The 13,756-nt window shown below is 40.4% G+C and overlaps 1 protein-coding gene across 4 annotated transcripts in view; it reads right to left on the reverse strand.

The window, feature by feature from the left end:
* The window catches only part of IDE (insulin degrading enzyme), a 111,800-nt gene that overhangs the window by 27,758 nt on the left and 70,286 nt on the right, over nucleotides 1–13,756 (reverse strand). For all 4 annotated transcript variants that reach the window (XM_029245483.1, XM_029245480.1, XM_029245482.1 and 1 more), the window contains 2 exons: nucleotides 3,192–3,294; nucleotides 1,152–1,274 (listed from right to left, as the gene is read on the reverse strand). In XM_029245483.1, the coding sequence (XP_029101316.1) occupies nucleotides 1,152–1,274; nucleotides 3,192–3,294 (226 nt within the window). The remainder of the gene's footprint in view (nucleotides 1–1,151; nucleotides 1,275–3,191; nucleotides 3,295–13,756) is intronic.

Consider the following 13,756-nt stretch of genomic DNA (forward strand, 5'->3'; position numbering starts at 1 on the left):
GTGCCACAACTACAGAGTCCACGCTCTCTGGAGACCACATGCCACAACTAGAGAGAAGCCCACGTGCTGCAATAAAGAGCCCACACACCGCAACAAAAGATCCCACAAACTGTGAAGAAGATCCTGCGTACCAAAACTAAGACCTGACACAGCCAAATAAATTAAAAAAAAAAAAGTCTTAAAGTTCACTTGAAACTACCTTGAAACTCTGACGAGATAAATGGTTTAATGTTCTCCTTAGTTTATGCTAAGATGGCCTATTTAAAACAAAAAATAAAAATAGGAGAAGTAAATAAGCTTTCTCTTTGAATAACCTAACTCATTAAATTAACTCATTAATTAACCTAATAACCTAACTCATTAAAATGTCATTTTTAAAGAAAAATGATTGTCTCATTAATAATCTAGTTACTTGAGATAAATTAAATTTCATAGTCCTAAACACTAATTCTCATCTCATTGAGTCAATCTGAATGTTAGGTCATTTGAAGAAAAGGGAAAGAAAGATGTTTGTCTATGGTGGTAAGTTTAGAAAGAGTTAGTTTTAAAGTTTAGAAAAGAGGATGTGCTGTAATAATTTGATCCATTTTTCTACACAATCTACCCAAGGTGTGAAATAATGACATGAAAAGAACATTCTGAAAAAGAAAACACCCTCCTCAATCGTTCTTCCCACTGGCTTATAACTCCATTAACTTCATATAGCGCTCTGTCAAAATGAGAAAGAATTGTTTTTAAGGGCAGGAAATCCAACGGCTTCCCCTGGATATGCTCTCTTCCAGGCTTTAGAGATTCTTTCTTATCTCTAACTTTCATGATGCAGCATAAATCTACTTCCTTATTGGGCCTTCAGTGAACGTGGAAAAAAGCCCGCTTTCAATAGACTTGTAGTTACATTCCAGACTTACTATTTTATTGTCTGCAAAGAAAACAATTCCCTAGATTCTATGCTGTATAGTAGTTTTGTTTGTTTTAAAATGTCTAGCCTTTTAATATTTCTTGTAGTTATTCTCTCTGCAACTTTTCTGTTATCTATAGGGTGTGAGCCCCACAAATCAACATAGTATCAAATGCAAGAAAACATCTCTCTAGTCCCTTCTATGTAATAGGTCTGTCCCCTAAATTTAATATCAATGATTCTAACGTATTACCTTAATAAGAGAAGGGTATGGTGTTGCTTCTTTTTCTAATGATAAAATCTCAAAATTTGTAGGAATAAATTCATTCTTCGTTGGAAGTTTAAATTTCCCATTCAGATCAGCATTTTGCCATTTCTGGATGAATAGTGAAAACACACACACATAAAAGCGATTAGAATCTGATTTAAGAGTTTAAAACAGTCACATTGCTTAATATCTAGGCAAATAATAAGAGAATAAATGTCACACAGCATCCTCTTCCATCATATATAAAAAGGCTACTCCCAAGATCTATCAATGACTTTTCATGAAACTTGAACTGGAGTCTCTGGAACTAATCAAGGTTTTACACTCATCTATCTTTCCTCTTTACACATGTCTAAAATGACCAGCTGAGGTGAAGGAACAATCTGAGACTGTGGAACTGAGGCTAACTGGTCCATATGAAGATCATGTTTGCTCCAGCTCTTTAAAGAATGGAGAATAATCTGCACAGAGATAAATACCCACAACTGCTAGACAACAGGTCATTTAAAAGAGTTAAACTTTCAGCTACACTATATTACTTGAATGTATGGCTTGAAAACTAGGTTAAAGGGGGCTTCTCTGACTTCAGCACTTCTAAAGGCCTGGTCTACTTCTCTCCCAGACGACCACATGCATTTTCAAGTGGACCAATATTTCAAGCATAAGGTTAAGGACAAAGTTGAGATTTAAATCTGGATTGTGGGACAGGATCGACACAACCTGCAGGTTGGATCTGTTCCATGGGCTACTTCCAAAAGCTAAGTGAGGCAGATCAGACCACGATTGATGAACTCTGATTTATAAGACTTTTCATTATTTTTTTAAAAAAGCAACCAACTGCCAATCATTCTGGGTTTAGTAATTTGGTCTCCAGCTGATGTGGCACAGCCTTGCAGCTCCTGTAGTTCTATTTTGGTCCCTGCATTTGTGTCTTTTGGCACTGGGATGGTGGGGATGTTGGCCATATTATTTATATGTAGCAACTTAAGTCCCCAGTATGGCTGAATCGTAGGGACTGGTAAACACTTAGCAAGTAATTTCACTGCTGAGCTTCCAGATCAATTTGTTTAAATTCCCATTTGGGGCAGGTTTGTCATGGTCAGAATTTGGTGAACAGGGGTTTTCTCTTGTTTGAGGGTTAGTTCACCCCCAGCACTAATTCATGGGAGATCAGCTTTCCTCACAGTTTAGTAAGATGGACATTTTCACACACTAAAGGGCTTCAGTCATCTCCTTATGTGCTGTGAATATGTCAGAAAAGTACCAGTAATAATTTTTCTTTCTTAAACTACTTTTTTCTGTATCGTCATTACCCTGGTACATTTAAGAAATATCCATTACCCAAGTTTAACTAGAATTTAGTCAGAGCAAGGTTTTCTGGTGTCGCCCCATGAATAAAGGACACAGTCTCAAAGCTACACAGCCAATGAGAACCAAAAAAGAAAAAGTACTGGACCAGCAGATAAGACTCACAAACAAAATCCTGACTCCTGATGAATGGGGTAACGTACTATCTATATGATTTGTTTTGAAACAAATCATAATGACCCTATGTTGACAAAAAGAGCAAAGATACAATATGAGGCATAAAATATAGCCCCTCCTAAAGTGAAGATGTTATGAATCCCAGAAATTGCTCCCCACCTGTGTTCACAGCAAGATCGTGAGCTCTCAGCCCTTGCATCTGTCTTTCAGGTTCTCTATTTCCATCTCTTCCTGCCTGTCTTGGTGCCTTTGCAACCCTGTGTACTTTGGACTTCATTGATCTTTGACCGCATGAGACTTGGAGTCTGCTTTACAGCCCTGCTGGTCTGACAGGCAGACGAGAAGGTGGCTACAGTATCATTTCTTCATGCAAAACCCAAGCTCCAGCTCTCCACCTCCCTGTTCACTCCTCTTGGGATGGTACAGACAGTGCTGGGCCATCACTCTCCACACTTTGGGCTGTGAATTGGTTGATCTAGGGAGCTCATATTCTTGTGTGTCCCTCACACATCAGCTTATTCACAGATGGGTTAACCCTACCTTAATGACTTCATGTGGTATAGCTTCTTGCTTGTACTGGGTTCCGTACCACTCTTCTGTGCAATCAGTTTTTCCTTCAAAAGATTTGGAAACTATTGCAACCCTAGAGATAGATGGAAAAAAAATCTATAAACTCATGTTGTATACATAAATTTATAGAATCTGACTCACGAAAATATAAATAATATCCAAGAATGTATTGGGCCTCTACAACCCAGTAAGTCCTATGAGGCCTAGCTGAAACAGCAATGTATGTATAGAAGTCTTTGATCATAGTCTCTGTTATCCTTTGGTTATAGCCCATCATTTTTGGTATGAAAAGCTGCTTGCAAGAAAGATTCTTGTTATGAATGCTTTTGACTAAAACCTTAAAAGAAGAGTAGCTAGGGAAAAAAGTGGAACCAGGTCAGTTGAAAAATAGTCCTTAAAAAAGCACAACAAAGTACTCCCTCCCAGGAACAGCTCAGGCCCCAGGGTTACAAGAATGGATAAGAAAATTTGTTGGCTCATTCAGAGATCCAAAAAAAATTAAAAACACACTTTCATTATAACTTGCTAAGTTTGTACACTGTTATTTTTTTTTCCTGCCAGACACCACCATCAACCGTATGTACTACATGTACACTGGCCTTCCTGATGCTAGGGGAGACAGGGACATGACCAAGAAAACATCTCTATCTTTCTCCGCTGGGGTAGTAGAAAGCACAGAAGAGAAGTCAGAAGGAAAAAAAGTTCAGGGAGGGAAGATAGAGGTAAAATAATGTCAAAAGATTACAAGTAGAGGAGCGAAAGAAGCTCTATACCAGTGGAGCTTCTGTCCCTGTGCGGATCATCATGGACAGTTCTGCCTCTGCCGCCTTTTAACTATCAAAGTTGGAATCATTTCACTCTGACTAGCAGGCTCAACCCCAGGCTGGGACCAATCCTACTTTGAATCTTGCAGATAGAGGACTAGGCCAATAGCTTGGAAGGCTTGCCATGCAGTCAGTCCTGTTATTGGTTTCACTTCTTCTTTATGTCCCAATTCAAATAACTAGGTTCATGTCTGTTCCCGCTTATTCTCACTTGTCCTCCCAGAGGTTAGTTTCTAGCCTCTGAATGTCAGTCTCACAGCTGAAAGCCCACTGCTTGCAGTCAAAACTCCCCTCTACTGAACACCCATTAATTTTCAGGATCCTGATCTCTGTGTTCCAAACACCTGCCCATCGTTGGACCTCCCCAATTTCAATGCCTGACTGTCTGAACCACCATCTATTCCTTATTCATTCTAGATAAAATACCCTACCTGACTAGCTAGACTTGGCTTTCTCACTTGCTTCAGGGTAGATATCATAAGCAATCTGACTCACCTATCTGTTAGAATGACTGACTAATCTTCCAGTTTAAGGTGTTCCTGATCTGGCCTAACTGCCACTGACCACTATCAGTTCTAGAAAACATGCTAAATAAGAATATGTTCGACAGAAGCATACAGAAGAATCATAGGGTTTAACAGAAGAAAGAGTTCTGTTACTGTATCTAGAAGAAGTGATACATGTTGGCTATTTGAAAATCCTGTATGAGGGGTATGTGTAGTGTATACAGAACGCACATGGCCACATGAAGGGTATGTGATGTTTCTTAAGGGCATTCATTCAATACATGACAGAGCCAGCTAAGGGTCAGTCATAGAAATTGCTTCTATTCCTGTTGATTTTTCAAAGAATGAATGGAATGATTCTCAGGGAGACCTCTGAAAAACACGTTAGGAAGTAAAATTCCGTGCTAGAGAGGTGGTATTCCATCTTCTCTTCCATGAGATGCTTGATTTTGGAAGTTTATTACATAGATGGCTCTGGTTTCCCTGAATGACAGCCCATGAATCAGAATAATGAACAAGGGATTGATTACAACTTGTGAAGACTGGAGCATTCATTTGGCAGTGGACTTGCCCTCTGGAACAGGAAAACTTTAAACTCAGTTCTGAGAGAGAAAGTGAAAAAACTTGGGAAAAGCTATCAAATGCTCTGGAGGATGACTATATGACACAGAAGGAAGTAGACCCTGGAGGCTGTCCAGTGATGCTCAGGTTAAAAAAGGAGGAGAAGGGAGATTTATTAGTTACGATCCTAAGGGATCTAGATAGTTAGATACCAAAGTAAAGTGTATGGGGTAACAGTTGACATGTTACCATAAGGAAGTAAATGTGAGGCAGATAAGTGTAGCTCCTCAAACTAGGGAAATACCAAATACTGGCCTAACAAAAAGAGATACCTTTGCAGACCAAGAGTTAGCATACCATCGAGGAATTCAAAACTGAAATACAATGGAAGAGTATGTACTTTCAAATAAATTACGAAGGGCAAATAACAGAAGAGACAGAGTAGACACCGGTCAAATGTATACAGAAATCTATGAACCAGAGTGTGGAACCGCGACAGCACCTGAATAAGGAGAAAAGAGTCACAATAATTGAGGTACACCACAGACAGCTGCAGTATATTTAACTGCAGACAATTGAGAAAAACTGGCACAGACACTGCAGCATCTTAGACTACCTGCTGGAAATCTAATTATACTAAAAAATAGTCTCCATGAGTTTTTTTCTTAAATATGTGTGTGTGTTGAGGGGTGAGGGGGGAATGCCACTCTTCAATTCCATCCACAAAGAATTGGCTACTGACATGGTCCTTAGAAATGTGAGAGGAAATGGCCTCTTATTTTCATACTGAAGCTTACAACAGGAAGAAAAGGAAACAGTGGGCTAGAACGAATGCTGACTGTTGACTTGCAGTCAGCCATTTAGAAGTGTTCAGTGGGAATGAATAGCTGTTGCTGCTGATGGAATCCATTCAGAAATAATCCTGACTACAGACATTAAAAGGCAATATGGTTCCCCAGGAATGAATTCTCATGAGACCTTTGCAAATAATCCGTGAGAGAGAAAAGAGGGAAGACAGCCAAGAATGAGAAGAGGCTTCACAGGTAACCATGATAAATTAAAAAAGAATTAGTAGAAAGTGCGCAGATCTGGCCATGAGAAACTTGGATTCTGGTCGATACCGTGACTCACTTTCTTTGAGATCTTGCCAAAATCACAGTTAAGATCTAAATTAAGCAAGTCTCTGGGCTTTGGTTTCATTACTTTTTAAATAGGGATTCAAACTAGATGAACTCTGTCCCTTCTACTAGTAGATTTCCACAATATCATGATATCAAATCATATTTTTAAAAGATACACAACAGAGGAAGAAAGAAAGCACAAAAAAAATCTACTGATGACAGATTCTAAGTCAAACTTAAAAAACAGTGACAGGAAGGCTAAAGTGCTAAGAAATTGAAGTTCATGAAATGTGCTCAAAAATTTTTTTAAAAAACGGTTTCTTAAAGTAAGAAGGAATCAAGAAAGGTTAGGCTAAAAGTTTAGAGAATTCAATCAGCTTGAATTCTGGGCAAGATGTTTTAAAACATAGTTCCTGACTCAAGAGGGGGAAGATGGCGGAAGAGTAAGACGCGAAGATCACCTTCCTCCCCACAGATACATCAGAAATACATCTACACGTGGAACAACTCCTACAGAACACCCACTGAACGCTGGCAGAAGACCTGAGACCTCCCAAAAGGCAAGAAATTCCCCACGTACCTGGGTAGGGCAAAAGAAAAAAGAATAAACAGAGACAAAAGAATAGGGATGGGACCTGCACCTCTGGGAAGGAGCTGTGAAGGAGGAAAGCCCTACCTCCACTAGAAGCCCCTTCGCAGGCGGAGACTGCGGGTGGCGGAGAGGGAAAGCTTCGGAGCCGCGGAGGAGAGCACAGCAACAGGGTGCGGAGGGCAAAGCGGGGAGATTGCCGCACAGAGGATCGGTGCCGACCGGCACTCACCAGCCCGAGAGGCTTGTCTGCTCGCCCGCCGGGGCAGGCGGGAGCTGGGAGCTGAGGCTCGGGCTTTGGTTGGATGGCAGGGAGGGGGCTAGGGTCGGCGTGAACACAGCCTGCAGGGAGTTAGTGCACCATGGCTAGCCGGGAGGGAGTCCGGGGAAACGTCTGGACCTGCCGAAGAGGCAAGAGACTTTTTCTTCCCTCTTTGTTTCCTGGTGTGGGAGGAAAGGGAATTAAGAGCGCTGCTTAAAGGAGCTCCAGAGACGGGCGCGAGCCGCGGCTATCAGCGCGGACCCCAGAGACGGGCATGGGACGCTAAGGCTGCTGCTGCCGCCACCAAGAAGCCTGTGTGCGAGCACAGGTCACTATCCACACCTTCCCTGCCGGGAGCCGGTGCAGCCCGCCACTGCCAGGGTCCCATGATCCAAGGACAACTTCCCCGGGAGAATGCACGACGCGCCTCAGGCTGGTGCAACATCTCGCCGGTCTCTGCCGCCGCAGGCTTGCCCCGCATTCGTACCCCTCCCTCCCCTGGCCTGAGTGAGCCAGACCCCCGAATCAGCGGCTCCTTTAACCCCGTCCTGTCTGAGCGAAGAACAGACGGGAGCTGTGCGAACAAAGAAGAGAAAGGGAAATTTCTCCCAGCAGCCTCAGGAGCAGCGGATTAAATCTCCACAATCAACTTGATGTACCCTGCATCGGTGGAATGCCTGAATAGACAACGAATCATCCCAAATTGAGGGGGTGGACTTTGAGAGCAAGATATATTATTTCTTCCCTTTTTCCTCTTTTTGTGAGTATGTATGCGTATGCTTCTGTGTGACATTTTGTCTGTATAGCTTTGCTTTCACCATTTGTCCTAGGGTTCTGTCCGTCCGTTTTTTTTGTTGTTTGTTTTTTACTTTAAAAAATTGTTTTCTGCTTTTCCCTGGTGGCACAGTGGTTGAGAGTCCGCCTGCCGATGCAGAGCACACGGGTTCGTGCCCCGGTCTGGGAAGATCCCACATGCCGCGGAGCGGCTGAGCCCGTGGGCCGTGGCCGCTGAGCCTGCGAGTCCGGAGCCTGTGCTCCACAACGGGAGAGGCCACAACAGTGAGAGGCCCGCATACCGCAAAAAAAAAAAAAAAAACTTTCTTAATAATTATTTTTTATTTTAATTATTTTATTTTACTTTATTTTATTTTATCCTCTTCCTTCCTTCCTTCCTTCCTTTCTTTCTTTTTCTTTCTTCTTTTTCTCCCTTTTATTCTGAGCCGTGTGGATGAAAGGCTCTTGGTGCTGCAGCCAGGAGCCAGTGCTGTGCCTCTGAGGTGGGAGAGCCAACTTCAGGACACTGGTCCACAAGAGACCTCCCAGCTCCACGTAATATCAAACGGCAAAAATCTCCCAGAGATCTCCATCTCAACACCAACACCAAGCTTCACTCAACGACCAGCAAGCTACAGTGCTGGACACCCTATGCCAAACAACTAGCAAGACAGGAACACAACCCCACCCATTAGCAGAGAGGCTGCCTAAAATCATAATAAGGCCACAGACACCCCAAAACACACCACCAGACGTGGACCTGCCCACCAGAAAGACAAGATCTAGCCTCATCCACCAGAACACAGGCACTAGTCCCCTCCACCAGGAAGCCCACACAACCCACTAAACCAACTTTAGCCACTGGGGACAGACATCTAAAACAACAGGAACTACGAACCTGCAGCCTGCAAAAAGGAGACCCCAAACACAGTAAGATAAGCAAAATGAGAAGACAGAAAAACACAGCAGATGAAGGAGCAAGATAAAAACCCACCAAACCTAACAAATGAAGAAGAAATAGGCAGTCTACCTGAAAAAGAATTCAGAATAATGACAGTAAAGATGATCCAAAATCTTGGAAATAGAATAGAGAAAATGCAAGAAACATTTAACAAGGACCTAGAAGAACTAAAGATGAAACAAGCAACGATGAACAACACAATAAATGAAATTAAAAATACTCTTGAAGGGATCAACAGCAGAATAACTGAGGCAGAAGAACGGATAAGTGACCTGGAAGATAAAATAGTGGAAATAACTACTGCAGAGCAGAATAAAGAAAAAAGAATGAAAAGAACGGAGGACAGTCTCAGAGACCTCTGGGACAACATTAACTGCACCAACATTCGAATTATAGGGGTCCCAGAAGAAGAAGAGAAAAAGAAAGGGACTGAGAAAATATTTGAAGAGATTATAGTTGAAAACTTCCCTAATATGGGAAAGGAAATAGTTAATCAAGTCCAGGAAGCACAGAGAGTCCCATACAGGATAAATCCAAGGAGAAACACACCAAGACACATATTAATCAAACTGTCAAAAATTAAATACAAAGAAAACATATTGAAAGCAGCAAGGGAAAAATAACACACAAAGGAATCCCCATAAGGTTAACAACTTATCTTTCAGCAGAAACTGCAAGCCAGAAGGGACTGACAGGACATATTTAAAGTGATGAAGGAGAAAAACCTACAACCAATATTACTCTACCCAGCAAGGATCTCATTCAGATTTGATGGAGAAATTAAAACCTTTACAGACAAGCAAAAGCTGAGAGTTCAGCACCACCAAACCAGCTTTACAACAAATGCTAAAGGAACTCCTCTAGGCAAGAAACACAAAAGAAGGAAAAGGCCTACAATAACAAGCCCAAAACAATTAAGAAAATGGGAATAGAAACATACATATCGATAATTACCTTAAATGTAGATGGATTAAATGCTCCCACCAAAAGACAGAGACTGGCTGAATGGATACAAAAACAAGACCCATATATATGCTGTCTACAAGAGACCCACTTCAGACCTAGGGACACATACAGACTGAAAGTGAGGGGATGGAAAAAGATATTCCATGCAAATGGAAATCAGAAGAAAGCTGGAGTAGCAATTCTCATATCAGACAAAATAGACTTTAAAATAAAGACTATTAGAAGAGACAAAGAAGGACACTACATAATGATCAAGGGATTGATCCAAGAAGATATAACAATTGTAAATATTTATGCACCCAACATAGGAGCACCTCAATACATAAGGCAAATACTAACAGCCATAAAAGGGGAAATCGACAGTAACACATTCATAATAGGGGACTTTAACACCCCACTTTCACCAATGGACAGATCATCCAAAATGAAAATAAATAAGGAAACACAAGCTTTAAATGATACATTAAACAAGATGGACTTAATTGATATTTATAGGACATTCCATCCAAAAACAACAGAATACACATTCTTCTCAAGTGCTCCTGGAACATTCTCCAGGATAGGTCATATCTTGGGTCACAAATCAAGCCTTGGTAAATTTAAGAAAACTGAAATCGTATCAAGTATCTTTTCCAACCACAACGCTATGAGACTAGATATCAATTACAGGAAAAGACCTGTAAAAAATACAAACACATGGAGGCTAAACAATACACTACTTAATAACGAAGTGATCACTGAAGAAATCAAAGAGGAAATCAAAAAATACCTAGAAAAAAAAGACAATGGAGACACAATGACCCAAAACTTATGGGATGCAGCAAAAGCAGTTCTAAGAGGGAAGTTTACAGCAATACAATCCTACCTTAAGAAACAGGAAACATCTCAAATAAACAACCTAACCTTGCACCTAAAGCAATTAGAGAAAAAAGAACAAAAAAACCCCAGAGTTAGCAGAAGGAAAGAAATCATAAAGATCAGATTAGAAGTAAATGAAAAAGAAATGAAGGAAACGATAGCAAGGATCAATAAAACTAAAAGCTGGTTCTTTGAGAAGATAAACAAAATTGATAAACCATTAGCCAGACTCATCAAGAAAAAAAGGGAGAAGACTCAAATCAATAGAATTAGAAATGAGAAAGGAGAAATAACAACTGACACGGCAGAAATACAAAAGATCACGAGAGATTACTACGAGTAACTCTATGCCAATAAAATGGACAACCTGGAAGAAATGGACAAATTCTTAGAAATGCACAACCTGCCAAGACTGAACCAGGAAGAAATAGAAAATATGAACAGACCAATCACAAGCACTGAAATTGAGACTGTGATTAAAAATCTTCCAACAAACCAAAGCCCAGGACCAGATGGCTTCACAGGAGAATTCTATCAAACATTTAGAGAAGAGCTAACACCTATCCTTCTCAAACTCTTCCAAAATATAGCAGAGGGAGGAACACTCCCCAACTCATTCTACGAGGCCACCATCACCCTGATACCAAAACCAGACAAAGATGTCACAAAGAAAGAAAACTACAGGCCAATATCACTGATGAACATAGATGCAAAAATCCTCAACAAAATACTAGCAAACAGAATCCAACAGTACATTAAAAGGATCATACACCATGATCAAGTGGGGTTTATTCCAGGAATGCAAGGATTCTTCAATATATGCAAATCAATCAATGTGATACACCATATTAACAAATTGAAGGAGAAAAACCATATGATCATCTCAGTAGATGCAGAGAAAGCTTTTGACAAAATTCAACACCCATTTATGATAAAAACCCTGCAGGAAGTAGGCACAGAGGGAACTTTCCTCAACATAATAAAGGCCATATATGACAAACCCACAGCCAACACTGTCCTCAATGGTGAAAAACTGAAACCATTTCCACTAAGATCAGGAACAAGACAAGGTTGCCCACTCTCACCACTCTTATTCAACATAGTTTTGGAAGTTTTAGCCACAGCAATAAGAGAAGAAAAAGGAATAAAAGGAATCCAAATCGGAAAAGAAGTAAAGCTGTCACTGTTTGCAGATGACATGATACTATACATAGAGAATCCTAAAGATGCTACCAGAAAACTACTAGAGCTAATCAATGAATTTGGTAAAGTAGCAGGATACAAAATTAATGCACAGAAATCTCTGGCATTCCTATACACTAATGATGAAAAATATGAAAATGAAATTAAGAAAACACTCCCATTTACCACTGCAACAAAAAGAATAAATATCTAGGAATAAACCTACCTAAGGAGACAAAAGACCTGTATGTAGAAAATTATAAGACACTGATGAAAGAAATTAAAGATGATACAAATAGATGGAGAGATATACCATGTTCTTGGATTGGAAGAATCAACATTGTGAAAATGACTCTACTACCCAAAGCAATCTACAGATTCAATGCAATCCCTATCAAACTACCACTGGCATTTTTCACAGAACTAGAACAAAAAATTTCACAATTTGTATGGAAACACAAAAGACCCTGAATAGCCAAAGCAATCTTGAGAACGAAAAGTGGAGCTGGAGGAATCAGGCTTCCTGACTTCAGAGTATACCACAAAGCTACAGTAACCAAGACAGTATGGTACTGGCACAAAAACAGAAATATAGATCAATGGAACAGGATAGAAAGCCCAGAGATAAACCCACGCACCTTTGGTCAACTAATCTACGACAAAGGAGGCAAGGGTATACAATGGAGAAAAGACAGTCTCTTCAATAAGTGGTGCTGGAAAACTGGACAGCTACATGTAAAAGAATGAAGTTAGAACACTCCCTAACACCATACACAAAAATAAACTCCAAATGGATTCGAGACTTAAATGTAACACCGGACACTATAAAACTCTTAGAGGAAAACATAGGAAGAACACTCTTTGACATAAAACACAGCAAGATCTTTTTTGACCCACCTCCTAGAGAAATGGAAATAAAAACAAAAATAAACAAATGGGACCTAATGAAACTTCAAAGCTTTTGCACAGCAAAGGAAACCATAAACAAGACCAAAAGACAACCCTCAGAATGGTAGAAAATATTTGCAAATGAAGCAACTGACAAAGGATTAATCTCCAAAATTTACAAGCAGCACATGCAGCTCAATAACAGAAAAACAAACAAGCCAATCCAAAAATGGGCAGAAGACCTAAATAGACATTTCTCCAAAGAAGATATATAGATTGCCAACAAACACATGAAAGAATGCTCAACATCATTAATCATTAGAGAAATGCAAATCAAAACTACAATGAGATATCATCTCACACCGGCCAGAATGGCCATCATCAAAAAATCTAGAAACAATAAATGCTGGAGAGGGTGTGGAGAAAAGGGAACACTCTTGCACTGCTGGTGGGAATGTAAATTGATACAGCCACTATGGAAAACAGTATGGAGGTTCCTTAAAAATCTACAAATAGAACTACCATACGACCCAGCAATCCCACTACTGGGCATATACCCTGAGAAAACCATAATTCAAAAAGAGTCGTGTACCAAAATGTTCATTGCAGCTCTATTTACAATAGCCAGGACATGGAAGCAACCTAAGTGTCCAACATCGGATGAATGGATAAAGAAGATGTGGCACATATATACAATGGAACATTACTCAGCCATAAAAAGAAACGAAATTGAGTTATTTGTAGTGAGGTGGATGGACCTAGAGTCTGTCATACATAGTGAAGTAAGTCAGAAAGAGAAAAACAAATACCGTATGCTAACACATATATATGGAATCTAAGGAAAAAAAAAAGGGTCATGAAGAACCTAGGGGTAAGATGGGAATAAAGACACAGACCTACTAGAGAATGGACTTGAGGATATGGGGAGGGGGAAGGGTAAGCTGTGACAAAGTGAGAGAGTGGCATGGACATATATACACTACCAAACGTAAAACAGATAGCTAGTGGGAAGCAGCCGCATGGCACAGGGAGATCAGCTTGGT

Source organism: Monodon monoceros, unplaced genomic scaffold (genome assembly GCF_005190385.1).
Source record: "Monodon monoceros isolate NGI ecotype Baffin Bay Population unplaced genomic scaffold, NGI_Narwhal_1 Super_Scaffold_4, whole genome shotgun sequence".
NCBI classification, from domain to species: Eukaryota; Metazoa; Chordata; class Mammalia; order Artiodactyla; family Monodontidae; genus Monodon; species Monodon monoceros.